The following is a 21,935-nucleotide window of genomic DNA, read 5'->3' as shown; positions in this document are numbered from 1 at the left end:
CGTCCCGCGGTGGCCGAGCCGGCGGGTCTCGGCGCGCCAGGCGGGAGCTCCCGCACCCATCATGGGCGAACGCCATCTTGCCTCTAGAGTTCCCCTTAGCAACCTCATAGCACTCCTCCATTGGCTCGTTGGTCGCGAGGGGGCGCGGCCTCGGGCTCAATCTCTGGGCGTTACCAATCTCTGGAGCGGAGCTGTCTGGGCCCGGAGCCAGAGGACGCGACTGCGCTTGCGCAACGCGGCGAATTTCCGCTGCTTACATCCCTTCCGCCGACGGGACCACCTCGCCAACGGCCTGGGCGCCCGCACCGGAAGCGGAAATGGTTGGAGGCTCTCGGCCCCGCCCCGGCGGCCATCTTGAAGGCCCGGGAGGCGGCGCCGCGCAGGACGGAGCGGAAGTGCTCGGCTGTGTCTTCCCGGACCGAGCGAAGCGCCGGCGCGGCCGCCACTCGCGTCCTCCTTCCCGCGGCCCTCGGGAGACCGCGCTCGGCCGCAGTGGACCGCGAGGTGCCGGCGGGTGGGGTGGGGCGGGGGCCGGGCGGGGGCCGGGGTCTTGGGGGGCCGCGCGCGGGGCCGGGGCCGAACGGGGCTCCTGGAGTCTCCGCGATGACCGGCTCCCGCCCCCCGCTGGCGCGTCCTGGAAGGGGCCGGCCGCCCGGCTCGGGCCGTGGGGCCTCGGTGTCCTCGCCGACCCAGGGCGGCCTGCGGGATTTGGGTAGGAAGCGTCGCGGTGGACTTGGGTCTCTTGAGGTCGAGTCCTGGCCATTCTGCGAACCGAGGATTCCGAGCGCTCGGGCCGAGCCGCCCGACGGCGTCCCGCGTGCTGGGCCCAGAGCTTCCTCCGGAAACTTGCCGTGGGCACCTGGGCTTGGGAGCGTCCCGGGGCGCCTGCTGCTCGGTCGGGTGGGTCTCACTTTAGGGCATGTGTAAGGTGGATCCCCCGGGGCCCCCGGTTCTGGTGGTGCAGGTGCGGTGTGGTCAGGGCCCGGTGGAGACGGGAAGGTGGTCACGCCCAGGGGAGGGAGCAACCGGCGGTGGGGCTTGGCCGAGCGTTCGAGTGGATGAGGTCTGGAAGGGCATTTCAGCGGAGGGAACAGCATCAGAAGGCAAAAGTGTGGAAAATTACCACGCTGGGGACCCAGGAGGAATGGGGAGGGGGGATGAACGGAGAGGCAGTGGGAGCCAAACAGTGGGTGACCCGTGCGCCGGGCGGGACTGTCCTCTGTGCGTGATGGGGGTCATCTGAGGAGGGAGGTCCACTCCACAGGCAGGTGCAGTGATGACTCTGGAACTCTGTACGCAAATCTCCAGACGTGATACTCCTGGTCTCTGCTTGGAATGGTTTTGTCTTATTTTTGCCTTTGTTTTCTTGAGGCTGAGCCTGAAGCAGTGACATCCCACAGAGAACTTACCCACTGCGAGCTTTGTGCCGGGCCCTGTGGGCCGTGGGGCTGGCAGTGGACAGACAAGGCTCCCCCTCAAGAAGCTTGCGTTCTAGTAGGAGGCAATAGAGACAGAAAGCGGAAAGCAATCAGAAACGATCGTCACACAAAATAAAACAGGGTGACGTGATGTGAGGGGCCGGCACCTGTTGGACAGTCACAGGGGGCCTCTCTCGAGGAGGCGGCCTTGGAACAGCAGAGGGGAGAGGACCGCAGACGCCCAGCCGTGCGAGGGTTGCCCCGATCGGGAACAGGTCTGACATGCCTGAGGGAGACCCGCTCGCTCCCTCCCTCCCTCGGCCGCCCTACGGGCCAGGCCTGCTGCTGATGCTAACACCACGGCTGGTCGCTCACTCCCACAGAGGCCCGGGAGGGGCCTACGGTGCTTTACAGATCGGAGTGGGGCCGGCCGAGGTGGCCTGCGGGTCACGCCATAGACAGGCCGTTTGACTCCAAAGTTCACGTTCTAAACGTCGCTGTCGGCAAGCTCAGCCACGGCGTGGAGCCGTGTGTTACCACGTATGTCGTTTGCCAGGTGATCTGAAATCGGCTGTTTTGTTTTGGGAAGATTTTCCACACGTTCAGTTGAAAGAATGAGACTTAAAAGCGGTCATTTCTACTTAGGGCACGTGCTTTAAAGGAACAGCCAGGTTTTTCTAACGTTCATCTTAATGCGTCGGCTCAAGGAGAAGCGTTTTAAAGGTAAACACTTTGGTCATAAAAAAGTAAAATGAGGGGTACTTTGTATGGAACCGAAGGGTAAATGATGTTACTGATGTAGCTTTCCGCTGGCCTGGCTTTGGCCTAAAGAGGGTGGCTGTCCTAGGTAACAAGTTCTAATGTAGCCCCTTTTAAAAAATGGAATTTTCCCCAGTTGAACGTAAAGACAAACCTCCTCAAAAGACAGGACTGGGAGCCACAGTTCACCTGTTCAGTTCAGCCTCGGCTCCCCTGAGAGCAAAGGGCATTTCTCAGTCTCCTCCATGGCACTCCTGGCACTCCTGCACCCCCTAGCCTAGCTGGCCCCCTCCACGCGGTGGCTCCAAGAAATGGTGTCATTGAATGACAGACTTTTCAGCACAGGTGTGATGACGTGTGTGGTGGGACTGCTCGGGTTATTTTAACACCTGAGCTGTACAGTTGACCCTTGGACAACACAGGTTTGGACTGCGTGGGTCCCCTCACATGTGGAATTCTTTCATGAGAAGCATCCTGCGGTGCTGCACAGCCTGTGGTCGCATGAACTGTGGATCCAGAGGCTGCGACTGTAGAGTTACACTCGGCCTGTCAACTGCTGGGGTCCGGCGCCCCTAACTCTGTATTCTTCGAGGGTCAGCTGTAACGGGCACGTTGTTCCACTTGGGAATCGGGATCGCATTGTGAGCCTGCTGTCTTGCTCAGTGCACGTGGCGAGGACGTGTCAGCAGGCGTGGGTTCAGGCCCCGGCCCCGCTGTGCGCAGGCCGGGCGTTAGGGCGGCTCAGGCCGTCGGGAGCCGTGGTTTTCTGTCTGAATGGGAAGGGCCACTGTGCCAGCAAGTGCCATCTCCCTGATGAGGAAACTGAGGCCGCACAGCCGTGCCACTCAGGGGCCCTGGAAACAGACTCCGAGCTGGAGTCCACTTCTGGTCCCCAGTCCTGCCGTGGTGCCAGATCGGGAAGGAGCCGCCTGCAAGTTTGCGGGCAGCGAGAGCTTTGCCCCGGCATTTTCACCAGCTTCAGGCTGTCAGGGCCCTCCGTCCTCTGCATCCTCTGGTCCCGAGGTTCAGGCGGGGGTGTGCTGGGCTGCAGGAGCTGAGGTCAGAGCTACTCTTGACTTTGAGAAGTGGCTTAAACTATTTGGGGCTTGATCCTCTGTTGTGGAATAGGGGTGACGATGCCCTTGGCTTCCCTTAGAGACCTGGGTTCTCGCAGGCTAGATGCGCATGGAATCGCACAGCATGTTGAAATGGTCAGGAGCAGATAGGATTACCTCCACGCACAGATAAGGAACTGGGACACAGACGGGTGATCACCTGAGGATCCTGATCATGGAGTGGGGACCGGGTCTGGGAGGACCTGGAGGTACACAGCTGGCACTGTGGGCAGTGGCCTGGACGGAGGCCAGGGCAGGGCCTAGAGAAGTGAGGGCACCAAGGGGAGCCCGAGGAGTGGCAGGAGGAGGTGCTGGAGGCTGGCGAGCCCTCGGGAGGCTTGGGCGCAGTGACCCGTGCTGTGGACCGGCCCTGGGAGGTGGACACAGAAACGGGGCCACAGGACTTGGCCGTCAGCGAGGGCGGCTCCTGGGGACCTGCCGGAGGAGTGTGAGCCAGGTGACATTAGCAGGAACGAAAGTCCACCCAGTGCTGCTGCTTTGCATGTCACATGCCTTCCTGGCTCTCCACCAAAGCGTGTCGCTGGCTGGTTTCTTTTTTCTGGGTGACTGGTGGTAAAGACACACAGAAGGAAGCCACGGTGTGTATGAAACAGTGAATACTGAGGAAACCTGCTTGACAGTGTTGATGAAAATAGGGCAAAATGATCCAGTCCTTGGGTGCTTTTTATTTAATTTAAAAGTATGTTGTATTTTTCTTGTATACAGCATGTCAGAAGGTGACAGTGTGGGAGATTCCGTCCATGGGAAACCTTCTGTGGTGTTCAGATTCTTCACAAGACTTGGACAGGTTGGTTTTCGGGTCACTGAGTTGCGGAAACATTGAATGAGACTTGACCCCGGGACGTTTCCCTGGGGTGTAAGTGTGCTGGCAGCCCCCGCAGGGTGGGCGGCCCTTCCCTGGGTTTCTCGTTCACCCTCTTGGAAGCTTTTCCCGTTGCCGTGAGGGGGCTGGGTCTCCTGAGGTTCAGGCCATGTACTTGTCTTCTGTGTTTTTTCCCAACGACTTTTAAAATGTGAAAACCATTCTTAGCTCCTGGGTGGGATGGACCTGGCGGCCCCTGCTCTGCCCTTGCTGTCCCCTCGTCCAGACACCCGTGTCCGCGTCCCCTCGGCCCCTCTGGCCCAGGCCTGCGCTCCGGGGCGGGAATACCCCTTGGGGCTGCAGCGAGGCCTGTGAGTTCTGGAGGAAGGAGTCTAACTCAGTGAAGAATCGCACAGTTTGGTTCAAAACTAAAACTGTATTGATTTTTTAAATTAAAAAATAGCATCTGGAAAAGTTCATAATTATTGAACCCAGGCGACGGGCACATGTAGGCTCATGTTCTCTCTCATGAATGGTTGAAGTTTTTCATAATTAAAGTCTCAAAATTAAATTTAGACTACACACGTGTATATTTATTACACACACGTGCACGTGTATGTAGGCACACATGTGCACATGTGTGGATCTAAGGATTAAGGCAGTCAGCTCTGCAGCTCCTGGGCGGGCTGGGACCGGCTCTGGGGGAAGCAGGCTTTGGGACAGGACCGCGGGTGAAGTCCCACACGCAGGGTGGTGACATTCTCCTTTCTCTGTCCCATCCTCTCTGGGGTTTCAGTTCAGTCTCCCCACGATGGCCCCTTGGGCCGAGGCTGTAGGGCTGTGAGCTGCGAGAGGTGGTTCTGCAGTGTTTTTGCTTAAGGGGTGGCCTTGCCTCGGGAAGCACCGCAAATCTTGGATTAACTGTAGTCACCGCTTAGTGCCGTTGACTTAAAATCTGAGGCAAGTGCTGGCAGGAAGTGTTCTCTGCAGAAGGAACTGCAGGGTCTCTGTAACTTGGGCGCTCTCTTTCCAGATCTATCAGTCCTGGCTGGACAAGTCTACGCCATACACGGCTGTGCGATGGGTGGTGACGCTGGGCCTGAGCTTCGTCTACATGATCCGAGTTTACCTGCTGCAGGTCGGTGGGGGGTGGCGGTGACGGGTCACCGCACTGTGGTGTTGGCTGGGGTGTTGTTTTTCCTTCTGCTTCTGGATTAGTTGGGTTTATGGTGAAGGAAAGGGTCTCTAAAGATCAGTTTTCAGTTAAGCACCAAGTATAAGAAAGACTTCAGTGACTGTCTTTAAGGGGGGTTGTTTACGTCCCACCCTAAGTTCCTCGTATTCTGTCGCTGGACTTACCAGGACAGTCTTGGTGTCACAGCCGGGCCTGGTGAGGTGACGGCGCTGTCCAGTGTCCTGGTCTGCACAGGGGACCCTCTGGTGCTCCTTGACCCTTCTTCGGGTGGGACTTACGGGGGGGCTGGGGACTCTAGGGACAAAATCACCTGGACTGGCCACCCCATTCCCTGGGTGCCGTGAGCCGTGCTGGTGTCTGAGGAGGGCCGGGTGGGGTGACCGAGGGTGGCATGGCTCCTCCAGGGGACGGACACCCTCCCTGCACCTTCGGTGAGTGCCGGGCTCCTGGACGGGGGTGTTCTGTAGACCCTGAGAGGAGGGCGGCTCATGCTCCCTTGTGTCCAGAGGAAGGAGGCTGAGGCTTTTTCTCCCCCTCCTTGAAAGCAAACACCCTCCTTCCAGGTATTTCCCAAGGTTTAGGAGTATGTGTGTGCCTAGATGGATACTTCACCTACTGGATGCTGTGCTGGCGTCCAGTGCTGTGGGGAATTCTCACCTAAGCTAAGCGTAGAGACCTGTCCTTGGATGGTATTGCGACTGCGTTCCTACAAGGAAGCCTAGCCCTGGCTCGGCGCAAAGGCGGTGGGGCCTGGTCCAGCTCTGCAGCAGGGTGTGGTCTGTATTGGGTGTCTACAACTGATGTTCAGTTTGCTGTGATCGGGTCTAGATTTGTTTAAGAAACTGGACCTTGGGGCTTCCCTGGTGGCGCAGTGGTTGGGAGTCCGCCTGCCGATGCAGGGGACACGGGTTCGTGCCCCTATCCCGGAAGATCCCACATGCCGCGCAGCGGCTGGGCCCGCGAGCCATGGCCGCGGAGCCTGTGTGTCCGGAGCCTGTGCTCCGCAACGGGAGAGGCCACAGCAGTGAGAGGACCGCGTACAGCGAAAGAAAAAAAAAAAAAAAAAAAAAGAAACTGGACCTTGGTCCATTCTCAGTGGAATGAATGACCTAGAAACCTTGACTTGGGGGATTTGGGCGGGGGCGGGTGCATCTCGTACGGGTTGGTTCTCCTGTGCTCTGAGCTGAGTCTCCCCGACTTGGCGTCCCTTCAGACTCAGCCCACCATGAGGAGCTGTGGGAACACTCAGCTGTTAACTCTGCACATTTAGGTCTTTGTTGTTTGACTTGAAAACGTTTTAAGGTAGAAAGGGCTCATCTTGTTTGTGTGAAAATGTTTAGGCTTTTACAGTTGGTCCTGCAGTGCAGCTCTGGTTCTGATTGGATGAAGTCTCTCCTCTAAGAGCGAGTCACGTGGCACGTGTGCCCCCTTCTCTGTGCCGCCTGAGGGGGCTTTGGCTCCACGACACTTTGCTGACTCGTGCTTGGTTTCCTGATTTTCCAGCTCTGGATTTCTTGTGGGCAAACGTTATGGACATTCCTGACACAGCGTGTGGTGGTGTGAACCGCCCGCCGGAAGGAGCTCGAGCCCCAGGGTCTCAGGCTGGTCCGGAGCCTGTGTCTGGGTCAGGCGCCGCTGGCCGAGGGCAGGGCTGGTGACCCGGGTGTGCAGCTCGGGCCTGAGGCTTTGTGAAGCACCCCCGTTTCTGCTGCCTTCCGGGGGGCTGGTGGCTTTACGTTCTGGGTGCACCTAACTGGACCCTTGAAAACGTGTGCCGTGTGGACCTTGGCTTATCCACTCTCAAGACCCGCGGTGCAGTTTAAGATAAACTGTCAGCCTGGATGCTCACTGCACTTCAGTCACTTGTTATGACTCCATGTCCTGGTTCAGTCCAGACGGGGAATGGGTTCAGGGTGGCCTCACTGACCGTCTCTCCTTCTCTTCCAGGGTTGGTACATCGTGACCTACGCCTTGGGAATCTACCATCTAAATCTCTTCATAGCTTTCCTTTCTCCAAAAGTGGATCCTTCCTTAATGGAAGATTCAGGTAGAGTAGAGACTGTCCACTTTGCTCTGTTTGGGGGAGAGTTGTGGTCTTTCTCTACTTCCCAGGATTTGCTCCATTTTCTCTGGAAACATTTGAAATCTAAATTTTGGGACTGTTCTCTGGGTGCTTAAAATGTACCCGCAACTTCTGTGATCCTGACAAGTTTGTGGAACGACTTGCTAAGCCCCTGTGACAGTCACAGGAGGCAGGCGCTCCTGTCACCCCCCTTTGGCAGATGAGGAGAGTGAGCCGTCGGGCCGTGGAACCTGGCGAGGCCCGCGGGGGCTGGGGAGCCAGGGCCTGCTTCCTGGGAGCTGGCCCGTCCACGTCCCCTGCACGCTTGCCTGTTAGGTCCCTTTCTCACAAAAGCAGGCTTCCACGGCGGCTCCACGTGGCTGACTGAGGCCACTGGCCCCCCGTTGTCCCCTGAGGGCGATGGGTTGAAAGGTTCGTGGCTCTGGCTGCTCCTGGCGTATCTGGGCCAGGTGGGGGCCTTGGCACACACCTGCTGGGCTGGCTGGGGGCGGGGACAGCTCACGACCGGAGGCCGAGGCCTCCATCCGGCGGGTCGCAGCCACTGCTGGGAAAACCCGACGCGGCTCCTGTGGAGCCCGTGGAGTCAGAGGCACAGTTGTTAATGGCAGAGGCACACTTCACGCAGCCTGTTCACATCACGACTGGAGCCTGTGTATTTTTTTTCTGTGGAGTATTTGATGCAAACAGCAAAGGAAACAACCCTTTCATTTGGTGCTGCACTGGGGGATTAGGGAACAAGAGGCCCTTCCAGTGGCCTCAGCTTCTCCATCTGTTACCTGGGGGGGCACCTTCCTGCGGCGGGCGGGAGGCGGCTCGCGGCTCACTGCAGAGCGCGGCCGTCCTGAGCCCAGCGCCCCTGAGAGTGGACGCACGGCGCCCGCCTCTGTGCCCTCGTGGGCTGTGGCCTTCCATCCGCCCTGTACCTCGTGTTGTACCGTTGACGCGTTCCTGAAAATCGGCGTGTGGTTGAATTTTTACGTGATCACTTAAAGTGGTCTTAAAAAGAAATTCTAATACAGATCTTCTAAAGCAGTGAATTGGTTTCTAAATCAACTGAAGGTCCCCATTTTATGTCCGGTTAAAGGATGTAAATCTGTATGTCACGTATCAGGCCTGCTGGTTCACAAGCTCTAGGGAACCTTCAAAGGGCAATGGTGGAAATGACGAGGTGCACTGCCTGCCTCACCTCCGGTGACCTTCTGCCTTTCAGACGATGGCCCCTCGTTACCAACCAAACAGAATGAGGAGTTCCGGCCCTTCATTCGAAGGCTCCCAGAGTTTAAGTTTTGGTGAGTCACTTCCTAACGGTGGTTGCGAAGGACGCCCGTCCCCACGCATGGCTGTGAGACGGGGGCAGGCGCTTCGGTCCCAGCGAGCCGGCAGCTTAGACTCCTTGGAGAAACGCCAGTTCTGTTGTGTTTCCTCATTTTGAACGTTGACTCACCCAGAGCGTGAAGCGTGCCCGCTGGGCACGGAGGGGCGTCACGGGGCCTTGTAGTACCCACCCCCCTCCCAAGGTAACACTGCTGCACCTCGACACCACAGAAAAGAGGCTGCTTCTAGGGAGGTGGGTCCTGGCTATGTGGCACACTGGGCCTCGGGGGGACGCTGTTTTGTGCACGGCGCCCCTCCCGGTAGCCCGAAGGGGGACCGGCTCTCTCCCCACTCGGTCCTCGGGGTGGCCTGGGTGTCCCCAGGCCTCCTGGAGGCGGTTGCGTGTGTGTGACATTGTGACAAGTACGAATGTGACGGGAGGATGGAGGTGACCCCCTAGTGTGTGTGTGGGGGGCTGGTCTGTGAACGTGTCTGTCCTGTGTTGTCACAAAAGTGAAGGCAGAGAGCTGCCGCCCTTCAGCCTGTCCTCCTGCTGGCGCCCGGTGAGTCCCTGTGGGATGCGTGTGAAACGCTGGGCCCGGGGCTGCCGGGGTGGGGTGGGCAGCGGGCAAGGCCGGGTGCTGCCCGCCCTTTGAGGTGGCCTTTGTTCTCTAGGAAAGGGAGACCAAGGGGGATTTTAAGGAGGGCTGTGGCCCTGCTGGGCTGGGCCCTAAGCCGGAGGGAGGGCGGCCCTGAGGCCTGAGTCCACCTGCTTCTTGTCCTCCCAGGGGACACTGCTTGGCCACTGGGGGATGGCCTGCTGGGCGTGTGGGGCTCAAGCCTTGAGGCTCGGGACTGGATTTCTAGACGTGGGCCCCAGCAGCACATGGGGGCATCTGCATCCCCCAGCTGTCGGCCTGGGCAGTGCCAGGGCCCCCGCTGCTGTTTTACACTTTGTGTAATTTCAGAAAACTTCGAGTGTCCAAGGGACTAAGAACGCTGTGTCCGTGGTCACACGTAGTACGTCAGACACGCCACACGCAGCGCCCACCCCGCTCCGCACGTGGAGACCCGCACCCTCTGCGGGCCGCCGGCCAGCGCTGACCTTGTCTCCTCCCGTTAGGCACGCGGCGACCAAGGGCGTCCTGGTGGCCATGGTGTGCACCTTCTTTGAGGCGTTCAACGTCCCGGTGTTCTGGCCCATCCTGGTGATGTACTTCATCATGCTTTTCTGTATCACGATGAAGAGGCAAATAAAGGTAAAAGCCCAGATGGTTCTGCACCGTGAGACAGTGCCACCCGGTACTGGTAGCTTTGGGAGAGCCGGCTCGGGCCCGAGACACGGGAGGGCCGTGTGGACCCTGCTCTCCCTGCAGGTCTGATGGGTGTGGTGCCCGCTCCCCGCCAGCACAGCACAGCCAGTTAACACCCTCAGGTCTGGCACATGATACTGCGGGACAGTCGGGGCCCAGGACCTGCCGGCTGGTGTGTTCTGCCAACATCCCCCTAGAACGGGCCTGGCCAGACGGGGTGGTGCGGCTTCATCCTGGCCTCCCCACCCCCCCAACCACCTGGGCCCGGGTACCGCCCATCCCACGTCCCCAGCTCAGTAGCGCTAGCCTGTCCGGCACACAGGGCATCACGAAGCCCATCCCACACCCTCAGGGTTTCCAGCAGCTCGGCCGGCTCCGCTGGGCAGTGGGGGGACGGGGGCGTCAGCCGGAGCTCTGGCTCCACGCCCGGTATGTGGAGAAGGCGGGGCTCAGAGTTGGAGGGAAGGTGGGTCACGGGGAAGCCGTGCTGAGACGCGTCTGCCTGTCCCCAGCACATGATCAAGTACCGGTACATCCCGTTCACGCACGGCAAGAGGACGTACAAGGGGAAGGAGGACGTGGGCAAGACGTTCGCCAGCTAGATGCGGCCGCCCTCCGCGAGCCCTGGACGGCCGCAAGCTGCTGTGACGCCGTCTCCTTTCCTCACATAAAGTAGTTGATTACAAGGGAGTTATTTTCTTTTTAAAAAGGAGCTTCAATTATTTGTAACTGAAATATCAGGTTCTTGAAGAAACTGGCATTTAAACCGAATCGCGTTGATTTATTTTCCAGTGCTGGTCAGGCGTCCAGACGCTGGCCTTGCAGAGCGCAGGCCGGGCGGACAGCCGTGTGGGCTGGGGGGCGGGCGCGGGGGGCCGGGCCCACGGAAGGAGCCAGGACGCCAGCTGCTGCCTCCCAGGACGCTCACCGTGGCCCCGGAGGACGCTCGCCTGTCCGTCCGGCGCGTGGAGGAGATTCTGCAGCAACTCCGGGCTCCAATGCCAGTTTCCGAATTTCATCTCGCTAGAGATGTGTTGAGTTGGCCTCGATCATAATGACTCAAAACTTCATTCTTAACTACCGTGATTGCTTCTGAGGGCCTGGAATTATAAATATATATATTTTAATTGTTTGAGATTATTTTGACACATTTCTTTGATACGTGAAGGGTTGTTTTAACTTAAACGTGTTCTCATGCAGCAGCCCCTTTTCAGAGACACCCGGCAGGAGCAGCCAGTTCTGTGGCTTTTAACACATGGCTTCCCACTTTCTACAGGGAAACAGCTCTGACCTGCATGTCAACTTTTTTGATGTGATAAAAACCAATACTCGTAAACATTTTACCGAGTGACTTTTTAATTCCAACTTCATTAAAGACAACGCCCCTTCTCTCCTGTAGTCTTCATCTAACCCGCTACGCCTCCGGCACTGTGAGGGCCTGGTGGGGGAGTGCAGCCTGCCTGGAGGGCGGGCCGTGCTGCTGAGGCTGTGGCCCAGACACCGGTGGTCTGTTCCCACTCCCTGCTGCAAGCGCCGTTTCCATCTGTCTGCGGGCTTCAGACATCGAGTGTTTACCGCCTGGCTTTTCTTTTGCCAGGTTTTGCATAGCTGAAATTGAGCTCCTCTTGCTTTTAAGAGGCCGTATGAAGACCATTTGTGTACCCAATCCTGAATTTTAACTTCATGTGTAAATGATGTCCAAATCGGTACTTTTTTTTTTTTTTTGCGGTACTTGGGCCTCTCACTGCTGTGGCCTCTCCCGCTACGGAGCACAGGCTCCGGACGCGCAGGCCCAGCAGCCATGGCTCACGGGCCCAGCCGCTCCGCAGCACGCGGGATCCCCCCGGACCGGGGCACGAACCTGTATCCCCCGCACCGGCAGGCAGACTCTCAACCACTGCGCCACCAGGGAAGCCCCAAATCGGTACTTTTATTACCACATTGTGGCACCTGAGGTGTTCAAACTCTAGACTTTTGTTTTTCATACTGTTTTCCTGGTAAATGCACAGGCCTGAAATACGGGAAATTGTGGGCACTTGGTGAGTGTAAGTAAGGGGTTTTGGGAACTGTGGAGCCTCCCCTGGGGCTCCTGCCTGTCCGGAGCAGGGCCCACGGTCACGGCCTGCCTCTGGGGCTGACCTCTGCTCACTGAGGAGTCTCTGTTCCTGCATCACCGTGCCCACAGAATCACATGGAGGGAGAAGCGGCCTGCAGGGGCCCTGGGAGGGCCCCTTCCACACGGCCTTCTGTTCACCTTACGGCGCTAACACACCAGCACTTCTGTGGAATTGGTGTTTTAAGGATGCCTATGGCAAAGTCCTGTCCCTGACACGGCTTAGGTAGATCTAAAAACCTGAAAATAGCAAGAAAGGTGGCGGGAAGTGTGTTGGACACAGTGGTGAGCCGGTGTAGGCAAGCTGGCCCCCACCAGCTTTGGAGACGGGTGGCCTCAGTGGGTCAGGCTGGCTGGGGCCCACCAGGCGCTCCAAGCAGGAGGAGACCGCTCGTGTTGAGAGGCCAGGACGCACACTTCCATTTTCTTTATTTTTAAAATTTATTTTATTATTTTTGGCTGCATTGGGTTGGATCTTTGTTGCTGAGCGCGGGCTTTCTCTAGCTGCGGGGAGCAAGGGCTACTCTTCGGTGCAGTGCGTGGGCTTCTCATTGCGGTGGCTTCTCGTTGTGGAGCATGGGCTCTAGGCGCACAGGCTCAGTTGTGGCTCGCAGGCTTTAGAGCGCAGGCTCAGTAGCTGGGGTGCGCGGGCTTAGTTGCTCCGTGGCATCTGGGATCTTCCCGGACCAGGGCTTGAACCCATGTGCCCTGCATTGGCAGGCGGATTCTTAATCACTGCACCACCAGAGAAGCCCTCCATTTTCTAAAATGGGAAACAAACTTGACATTTATTAGAAGGCACCTGCCAAACGTGTTAGGGGGCGATCACGGCTCCTTTCCGGGAAGGGCTGTGCCCCCTCGCCCCAAAAGCCAGCACCAGTGACAAGGGTTAAGGTTTGTGGGTCGTTTGGGCTGGAGGACTGACCACACTGGGAAGGCGCACTGCTGGTTCTCGGTTCCTGTTCAGTCCCGGCCCGTCTGGCCCTGCCCTCACCGTGTGCCTGGTGCTGGATATAAATGACCGGTTTTGGGAAGGGAGGGAAGTTCTGTTTAAGTGCTGAGCTGTCTGGCTGGCAGCCCTGCAGGCCCTGCCCAACCTGCCCTGAAGCCATTTCACGGCTAGGTCCAGGTCCAGCGCCTGTCCTCCCCGGCGGCTGGCACGGTACCTTATGTGACAAAGAATAAACGACTTGAGAGTTTCATGATTTCTGTGCAAGTAAAGTCAACTTGTCAACCTTGAGAATAAACTTCCTCCTGATACCAGGCAAGACTCCTGGTTCCTCCCTCCGTCGGCTCAGCAGTAGTGCCTCAGCGGTAGTGCCTCAGCGGTAGTGCCGCAGGTAGACCAGCTTCTGGGGGAGGAACTTCTCCCTGCAGAGGGGACACTCCATCTGTGGGGGGAGGAGGAAGGTCACGGGTTGTGACTCCTACAACCCCGGGGGTCCCTCCCCCACTGGCATCTCCAGTAAGACATGGCTGTACACACACCTCTATTAAGACAGAAAAGCATTTTTTTGAGATGCTGCAGGCAGTCCGAGAGCAGAGCAGGGACAGTGACTGGCGAGGAGGCGGCTAGGCCGCGGGCGACGTGGGACAAGGGAGGGCGCTTGGCCGCGGAACGACCGTGGCTGCCCTGAGCCTCTCGGAGCTTCTGGGTGTGAGCTCACTGGTCCCCTGTCCCCACCCTCAGGGCCGGGTCCCTCCTGGCCCGGGAAGGTCAGCCCCTTGCCTGCCAGGCACGCGTGTGCCCCGGGGCCTCGCAGAGCGGCCTGGACCCCACGGAGGAGGCTGCAGCCACCGCGCCCTGCAGGCCCTGAGGAAGGCTCCTTGGGCAGCGCGTGGACGGGACATCCCAGTAATGAGGCGGGCTTGGCCTCAGGCCCCAAGGAGAGACGGGGCGGAGGTACACGGGGGCCCAGGAGCGGCCCCTCCCTGAAGCCAGCGCGGTAGTAAGAGGTGGCAGAGCTCCCTGCTCTGGCCCCCGGGACCCCACACCCTGAGGTCTCGAGGCCGAGCAGGCGGCTCTCGCTCCGAGGGTTCCCAGGTGGGTGGTTGGGGCCTGCCTTTCGGGAGCGGAGCCGTCACCGCGGGCTTCCGGCCACCGCATCTCCCTGCCTCCAGCCCAGCCGCCCCCCCCGCCCCCGCCCCGAACGAGCAAGGCAGCGGGCCCGGTGCAGCGGGGGCGGCCCGGGGGCCTACGCTCAGGACGCCCACCTTGGTGTCGGCCCAGTGGGTGATGCAGCCCCAGCAGAACAGGTGGCCGCAGGGCGTGGCCGTCGAGTACCTGCGCTCCTCCAGGCACAGGGTGCACAGCGAGGTTCTGCAAACGGCTCTCTCCTCTGCGTAGCTCCTGGCAGGAGAGGGGGGACGATGGGACAGAACTGAGCCCGAGTTCCGTGTGGCGCTGGGTAGCCCCCGCCCCGGCACAGCCCTGCGCACCTGCGCTGGGACAGGCCACGCTGCGGCCTCCACTCCCTCTGGGCGCGCTGCCTCTGCCGGAAGCCGTAGAGCTGCAGGCCCGCGGCCAGTGCCAGGTGCAGTAGGGACACGAGCCCCAGCAGCCTGTAGCTGGCACGGGCCCGAGGGTCCTCTGCGAACGGGTGGCGGACACGGAGCTGTCAGGGACCGGGGCGGGGGGACAGTCACACGATCTGTTGGCACGAGGCACTGAGTGGCCCAGGGGCCAGGCCTCGCCTGTGGGACGAAGCCAAGGCCTGCCCTCTGGCTGTGGGATGGGGCAGCAACGCCTGGCAGGCTCTGCGCTGGGCGGCAGCTGGGGGAGCGCAGCTGGACGGCTCAGGGCCTCACCCCCGGCGGGAGCCAGCACTGAGCGAGGACGGCCACGAACCTCGAAACCTGCAGTCACTAGGCTGCAGGCAAGGTGTCGCGGGGAGAGGGGGGACAACCAGGCCCCCAAGCCTCATAGAAAAAGAACTGGCAAAGAAGCCTGAGCAGGGGCGCCCAGTGGGATGGGAGGGGCGCCAAGCGTGGCAGACCCACTACTCAGCCCCGTGGGAGGAACAGAAGCTCCCGCTTCTAGCAAGGCACCAGACTACCCGGGTGATGTCCTGCAGCTGGGACTCCCGGCCACGTCCCCCAAGGGAAAGCTGCTTGCCCCCTGCTTCTGTCTCCTTCCCCCCAGGGAATGGGGACAGTCAGGTCAGCCAGACTGGCCAGAGCCTGGAGCCCGAGAGGCAGGACCCTGGGTGCCTGCGTAGGAAGAGCCCCGTGGCAGCCCCCAATGCCCTGACTGGGTTGAGCCCGTGTTTCCAGGCCCCTCTGTGGCTGCAGCTTAGCAAACACCCTACCTGACAGGCAGAGCAAACGTGGTGGGGACTGGGGCTGGGCTGAGGGGGGGGTGGTGCACGTGCCGGGACAGCACTGCCAGGGGAGCCTGGAGACCTCCGGGGAGGCAGGGGGCCCGAGGGAAGGCCCTCCGGATGAACCTGGGAGCAAGGGCGTCAGCTAAGACTCAGGAGGGTCGGAGTGCCTGCGGCGGGCGGAGCCCAGGGGAGGCTAGCGGGGATGCCGGCGGCAACAGGGTCACTGTAGGGTCACCATCAGGATGACCCTACACCTGACCCTCTGTCAGGGTGGCCTGGGGCCCAGGAGTCGGGGCCCCAGGCCTGCACTCAGGGTACAGAGCAGGGCGGCCACACGTGCTGGCGGCACGAAGACAGACTCGCCCTACCCTCAGGGTTTATGGAAACAAGACTTGCGCAGGTCTTTCAGCAAAACGGGACGTGACAAGACCCATGTTTCCAGTGGAGGATTTCAGCTCTGGCCCTGTGACTGTGCTCGGGGACAGAGGTCCCCTGCAGAAGAGCGGGCCCAGGCGGCACCTGTGACTTACGTAGGTGATGCCTGTGAACCTCTTGGCCAGGTGGTAGAAGGCGCCATGGATGTAGAACCAGGCGACGTGGAGACGCTGGAGGCACCCGAGGCCCTGCCTGAACACCAACACAGCCCGCAGGAGCGTCCCCTGCTGCTGCTCCGTCAGGGCGGCCGTGCACCGGCGCATCCAGCGCCTTGCCCCCGACTGGCCACGGGCACCGGGGGCCAGGCTGCCCCGCGAGGGCCAGGCGCCGTCGCCATCGGCCTGCAGTTCGTGCTCCAGGTGGAGCAGGGCCTTGTCCAGCAGGTAGGGCAGGACGGTGTGCAGCGCCACCAGTATCCCGCGGCGCAACCTCGCGGGCACTCGGCCCTGGGTTGGGTCCACCTGCAGGATGCTGACGTACTCCTCCCCGAGGGTCTGGTAGCCTGTGGGGAGAGGGACCGGTGAGAGAGACAGGCAGGGACCTGCCAGCGACTTCCCTACCGGGTCCCTACGATCCTCATAGCCCAGGCTTTGTGACAGGGCTCAGCGCTAGGACCCCTCTCGGGCCACGGGTTCAGCCGCGGAGAAGAGGTCCTAGACAGACGTGACAGGGGTACTTCAGAGCTTCCAGAGGCCCCAGCCTGAGCTCAGGGCCTGGCCTCCCACCGAGGGAAAGGGTTCGGGGTCCCTTCCTTCCCTGAGGCTGCATGCGGCCCAGCTCCGGGGACACTGAGAAGCACCTCCGGAAGCTTCTCACTCTGCTGGCAGCCCCTCTCCTGTCCTCTGGGCTCGGCGTGTGTTGTGGGCCTTGAGGTCCTGCCAGGGGCTGCTACCTGCCAGTGTAGTGAGGCCAAAGTAGGCGACATCCGACACCAGCTCAATCTCTCTCCTCCACTCCAGCCACTTCTTTGCACCTGAGAGGAGGAACCACGTCACTTCTGAGGGGTTGGGGCGAGGGTGGTGCAGCGTAAGGATTAGGAACAAGCCTACTTCCTGCTGCCAAGGCCCAGCCCCGTCACCCTTCCACGCGACCGAGACTGTCTCTGCCTGGCTCCCTGTGCTGTCCAGTCTGCTCCACCTATACCTGCCTCGCCTGGGCCACTGAGTATCCTGAGAACTTGCCAACCTGCAGCCACCTCCCCGTCCAGGACCCGCCTGGGCAACTGCTCTAGAGCCCAGAAGGGCCACAAGGACAGTGTAGTACAGTGACCAGGAGCTCAAGCCGAGAACACCCATCCAGCATCAAATCCCAGCTCCCCACACTGCTGGCTGTAACCTCAGGAAGTTACAAGATCTCTCTGGAATCCCCGCCTCCCTGTCTCTAAGGAGGGGACTAGCAGCAGGCCCGACTCACAGCGATGTGTCGAGAGTAAAATGAGTTAACGGTCTGAAGCACGGAGAGCAGTGTCTGGCACAGAGCAAGTGAATGTGTTCGCAAAACGAATACACGGGCCATCTGTTCTGATCGTGTCGTGTCCCTCTCCTGCTCAAATCCTGCCCATGGCTACCCGCCCGAGTCTACGGCCCAGCCTCGCTTCGGCTGCTCCGAAGAGGAGCCCGCTGTCGTCTGGAATCCACCCCACGCTCTTGCCCCTCCACTGGGCTCCGACGCCGCTGCTCCACGGGAGACTCCCCATGTCCCCAGAGCCGTGGACTCTTCCACGCTGGGTGCCTGGCCCCCACCCCGCCCCGGCAGCAGGGGGCAAAGCCCGGGGCGCTCGCTCCTTCCTTCGGCTCAGGCCTTGGGGGGACGAGCAGGGCCTGGCCGAGCCTGCGGGGGGCTAACCGGAGGGCCTGAGGCTCGTCGGCCCGCTTCGCGTCCCAACGGGCCCCGCGGGGGCTCACCCGCGAGGCTGTGCAGGGTGCCGCCCGCCGCGCTCCGCAGCCCGCCGCGGTAGTAGTCGTCCTTCTGCGCCGCGCGGACTACCTCCGGGGGGCTGGCGGCCGCGGGGGCCATGGCCTAGGGTTGCGGGGCCGCGGGGACCGTGGAGACCGGGGAGATCGCGGTGACCGGGGAGATCGTGGTGAGCTGGGGCTGCGGGGAAGCGGATAGCCACGCCCACGCGGCGGCGCCTCAGGACGACGCTGCTCGGCGTACGGCGCAGACCTTGTGCGTCACAGACCTTGTGCATCACGGCGCGCGCGCGTTCCGGGGCAGGGCCTGCGGCGGGGCAGGGCCTGCGGCGGGGCGGGGCGGGGCTAACGGGGGCCAGCGCGTGGTAGGGCGGTGGGTTACGTGCGCGGTCCGTACAGGGCGAACGCGGCCCGGATGAGGACCGGGCGCAGGGCGGGACGGGGCGGGTACGCGGGGTGGGGAGTTGAGCGGCGCAGGGTGGCGAGCGGCCTCGGGGATAGCTCCCAGGTACTGCGAGAGGCATTAGAGCTAGAGGGGGCGTGCCGACGCCCAGGGGGGAGGCACTTGCCCACCCCCTGGGGCCGGAAGTAAGGAGGGCCTCGTCTCCCTCCCTGCAGTGCCCTCCGCGGGGTGCTGGCACCTCTTGTGTTCTCATCCCTGCGACCCCCACTGCGGGCCCAGGAAAGGTGCTCTGCGGCCTGGGGCGGGGCAGGGAGCTCTGATTCTTGAACCGCGGTGTTTCTACTGGCGGCTGCCCAGGCCCCACAAGTGCAGACCCCTGACCCCTCCCAGCTGCTCTCAGAGAGGGGACCAAAGAGGGCCTGGGGAACTTGGAAGGCCATGCACCAGAGGGGACAGAGCTAGGAGAGCCCGGCGCCCAGACACAGGCCACGGCTGGACTTGAGCTGCAGCCCAGGGCTGGGGGAGGGGCCTGGGGGGAGAGCAGTGGGAGGAGGCAGTGGGGGTGCCCTGAGGGCTCTGGGTCTGGAGCAGGTCATGGCATCTGTATCTGTGACCCAGTGGAGGGGGTGCAGGGGTACCCCAGACAGACCAGAGGGCCCTGTCCTGTGGGCACTAAGGGGAGCCGTGGACCCAGCAGGAGAGAAAGAGGGCAAGTGGGCTGAGGGGGCGGGGGAGCCACGGGCCCCCCCCCTGACTTCGGCCGGGAGGGTGTGGGTTGAGACAGGCTGCAGCTCTTGGCCTCACTTCTGCTCCCATATCTGGGCGTCAGCTGTGGGTACGTGCACAGGCTGGCACAGCTCAGTGACACAGAACCAGGCCTTGGGGACAGGCTCAGAGCTCGTTGGGCCTCCACCAGGGGCAGGCAGGCACCTTTTAGAGGGAAGGGGCAGGACCTGTGTGGTCCCGCAGTGCCTCCTGCTACCGAAGCCCCCGTGTCCCTTTGGAGCGGTGCCCCTGTCTGTGTACCCAGTTTCCTAGTCGCAGAGGCCACCTGTTGCTTTGGTTTGCAGCCAGGGGTGGGCCCTCGGGCGGGGGCCAGGTGGAGACACTGAGGCCTCACAAGTTTCTGGCTAACAGGCTGGCCCCTGAGACCCCCTGGCCGATGGGCTTGCACAGATGGACGCAGTGTCCACCGGCACCAAGTCAGATCTGGAAGAGGTCTTGTTCCCTTCCTCAGGGTCACTGGCTGGCTCCTTAGGGAAGCCTGAGGGGGTGGGGCCTGCCCAGGGCACCTCCCCCACTGGCTGGTCCCGGCTCCCTGCCCAGAACTGCATCTTCCCAGTCTTCTAAGCAGCACAGCCGTACTGAGCAGGGCAAGGCCAGAAACAGCGTTACCGAGCGTCTGTTCTTGAGGATGTGCGGCCTGGGGTCCAGCTGGGTTCAGATCTCCCCAGTGTCCTCACTTGCCGTGGGGCTGGTTGTTTGGGGTTGCCGCTGGCGCCCCAGGGCCCCTACTGGGACTTGAGTTTGGGGTCAGAGCCCAGAATGGCCAGCAGATGGTGCCGTGGGTCCATCTGCTCCACCACGTGAGCGGGTAGAATTATGGATCGGGGAGTGAGTTTCACCCCAAAGAGTGAATCTGGATCAGAACCACAGGAGATCAGAGTGACGACTCGCCGGGTGCAGAGATGGCCACACGGCCAGGGAGGGAGATGAGGTGGTTTCAGAGGGAAGATGGGTGGGAGGGACAGACAGGAGTCCCTGCCTCATCAGAAGTCAGCTCTCCGGGTCCCCTGCCAGCCAGGCGAGCCCGAGCCCTGTGCGCTGCCCGCCGTGTTCTCGGGCTCTGGGATTCCGGATGGGCTGGAGGGACGAGGGCTCTTGCTGGAGGCCTCACCGTGTGACTTCTGACCTGGCTCCTGGGACAGGAAGGGGAAGAGCCGTGTGGAACTCGGGGAAGCGGCCATCCGCGCCGGGCAGAGGTGTCTGACCGGGGTCCAGCCCCAGCGTGGGGCCCTGATGTCCACTGCTGTGTACAAACCGAGCGTGCTGAGCCAGGAACCTGCTGTGACCTCGGCTGTGTGACCTCATCCACTGGGACCTCTCACACGCACTGTCTGTCCTCCGGGCCTCAGTTTTCTGGTCTCCGGAATGGAGATGCCGATATAACGAGCTGATGTTTATTAAGCGTATACTCTGCGCGCATCAGCAGACGCAGGCTGCGTCTAAGCTCATACTGCTCACCGCACAACAGGCCAATAATAGATGAGTTGTTGGGACAAGGCATAATGAGTTTAATTGGAAAGCCAGCAGACCAAGAAGATGGTGGGCTCGTGCTCCAAAGAACCATTGTGCCTGAGTTAGAATTCAGGCTCCTTTTGTACTAAAAGGGGAGGGAATAAAATCAAACATTTCCTGGTTCCGGTGAGCCTCCGGAGGGGGTGTGTGAATTTCTTCCTCCCTGCAGGCATTCACACTGTGGCCCTGGTCAGGATGTTTCCTGTGAGCTAAACAAAGGTATTTTAGCTGAATGCTCATTACCTGGGAAGCAGGGTTCCCAGAGATGGGCCATTATGTAGAATTTACACTTACAGGCAACATCCCTGTAGTGATTAACTTGTAGTAGAATACAAATGTTCTTCCCGATTACATCACCACCAAATTCATTCACTTCCATTGTCAGATCGGTCCCTCCTCCAGGACATTCATTGAGCCCGGCTTCGGGGGCGGGGGCATGGCCCTGCTGCTTCTCTCACTCTCCCAGCTCCCCCGCTCATCTCCCACCCTCCCACAGCTCCACCCAGCAGACTGGTGGGCAAGCCAGTGGCCAGCTGGTCTGTGTCCCTTTCCTGGGAGGCCGGCTTCACCCAACACGGGCTTCTTGCTTGGGTGGCTGCTGTGCCATCGAGCCTGGCTCGGGAGCACCTGTCGGGGGAAGGAAGGAAGGGGAGGGGCAAGGTGGGTCGGCTCGAGGCCCCTGATTCTAGCCGAGGCAGTCTCTCTGTGTGACCCCTCCCGCCCAATCCCAGGGCTCAGGGTCATCCGAGGCCGGCCGGACACCGGGCTGGGTGCACTCCTGCCCTGGGACTGTGGGGTGGGGTGCTCCCAGGCAGAGCCTTCGCTGGACCCCGTGTATCCCCAACCTATAAGGAGGAGCGAGTATTTCTCACTGTCGGAGAATGGCAGAGGGGCAACTGAGGCTGAGATGCCCACCCGGTGGTGGGGGTGGAGAGACACGGGTTGCTGGGCACCAGCCGTGCTGTGGGCCTGCGTCCATGGCTGGGCAGGCGCCTTTGGCGTGTGGAGCAGAGGTGGGTGCTGCTGCCCTCCGTGGGGCGTAGGGGGTGGACTAGCCTGTTTCTCCCCTTCCCTGCAGCCAGCGCCTGGGCGGGTGGAGAGACTGGGGAAGAGCCCGCCGCCCCCCACTGACCTTTAGGGCGCAGCACTCCCTCGGACAAACCTGGAGAACAGGCTCCTCCAGCTGGCGGTGGTGGCTGCGGCTGGGAGGTCTGGGAACACACCTCACCCCAGCAGGCAGCCGCAGAACTGGCCCCAGAGGTGCAGGTGCGTGGGGGAGGTGCGTGGGGCGGGGATGCAGTGGGCACAGGGTGGGCTCAGGCCGCCTGGGGTGGGAGAGGCCATGGGCATAGGTGGGCGGCCCCCCAGAACCGAGCTGGGACTCCCACCAGCCCCTTGGGCAGAGGCCTCGCCCAGTGCATGGGTGGGAA

The 21,935-nt window shown here is 61.2% G+C and overlaps 2 protein-coding genes across 7 annotated transcripts; one reads left to right on the top strand and one right to left on the bottom strand.

Annotated features, from left to right (window-relative positions):
- The first annotated feature begins 346 nt into the window (after window positions 1-346).
- On the top strand, window positions 347-11,155 carry RER1 (retention in endoplasmic reticulum sorting receptor 1). Of its 2 annotated transcripts, none has more exons than XM_081224813.1 (7): window positions 347-504; window positions 4,019-4,100; window positions 5,149-5,253; window positions 7,258-7,357; window positions 8,604-8,682; window positions 9,831-9,966; window positions 10,533-11,155. In XM_081224813.1, the coding sequence occupies exons 2-7, from the start codon at window positions 4,020-4,022 to the stop codon at window positions 10,620-10,622; spliced, it is 591 nt and encodes a 196-aa protein (XP_081080939.1). In that variant the 5' UTR covers window positions 347-504; window position 4,019; the 3' UTR covers window positions 10,623-11,155. The 2 variants fall into 2 exon arrangements, with proteins under 2 accessions (XP_081080939.1, XP_081080940.1); XM_081224814.1 differs by lacking the exon at window positions 347-504 and adding an exon at window positions 1,300-2,141.
- A 595-nt stretch (window positions 11,156-11,750) lies between these two features.
- On the bottom strand, window positions 11,751-18,020 carry PEX10 (peroxisomal biogenesis factor 10). Of its 5 annotated transcripts, none has more exons than XM_081224812.1 (6): window positions 17,796-18,020; window positions 16,784-16,864; window positions 15,987-16,393; window positions 14,573-14,723; window positions 14,418-14,483; window positions 11,751-12,896 (listed from the first exon to the last, which is right to left on the bottom strand). In XM_081224812.1, the coding sequence occupies exons 1-6, from the start codon at window positions 17,905-17,907 to the stop codon at window positions 12,862-12,864; spliced, it is 852 nt and encodes a 283-aa protein (XP_081080938.1). In that variant the 5' UTR covers window positions 17,908-18,020; the 3' UTR covers window positions 11,751-12,861. The 5 variants fall into 5 exon arrangements, with proteins under 5 accessions (XP_081080938.1, XP_081080936.1, XP_081080937.1 ...); XM_081224810.1 differs by having other exon boundaries at window positions 11,753-12,896; window positions 14,348-14,483; XM_081224811.1 differs by having other exon boundaries at window positions 11,754-12,896; window positions 14,573-14,748.
- Window positions 18,021-21,935: the final 3,915 nt, after the last annotated feature.

Source organism: Mesoplodon bidens (genome assembly GCF_964165515.1).
Source record: "Mesoplodon bidens genome assembly, chromosome: 2".
NCBI lineage: Eukaryota > Metazoa > Chordata > Mammalia > Artiodactyla > Ziphiidae > Mesoplodon > Mesoplodon bidens.
Note: the sequence above shows the minus strand (reverse complement) of the source record. Positions and strands in the feature narration are given on the sequence as shown.

Excerpts from the sequence above, each read along its gene's own strand:
- RER1 (XM_081224813.1), top strand. The coding sequence starts at position 4,020 with ATGTCAGAAGGTGACAGTGTGGGAGATTCCGTCCATGGGAAACCTTCT. Across the intron at positions 7,358-8,603 it reads TTCCTTAATGGAAGATTCAG|ACGATGGCCCCTCGTTACCA; the intron begins GTAGAGTAGAGA and ends TCTGCCTTTCAG. Across the intron at positions 9,967-10,532 it reads CGATGAAGAGGCAAATAAAG|CACATGATCAAGTACCGGTA; the intron begins GTAAAAGCCCAG and ends GCCTGTCCCCAG.
- PEX10 (XM_081224808.1), bottom strand. The coding sequence starts at position 17,907 with ATGGCCCCCGCGGCCGCCAGCCCCCCGGAGGTAGTCCGCGCGGCGCAG. Across the intron at positions 14,484-14,572 it reads CGTGGCCTGTCCCAGCGCAG|GAGCTACGCAGAGGAGAGAG; the intron begins GTGCGCAGGGCT and ends CTCTCCTGCCAG. Across the intron at positions 12,897-14,347 it reads CCCACTGGGCCGACACCAAG|AAAATGGAGGGCTTCTCTGG; the intron begins GTGGGCGTCCTG and ends TTCCCATTTTAG.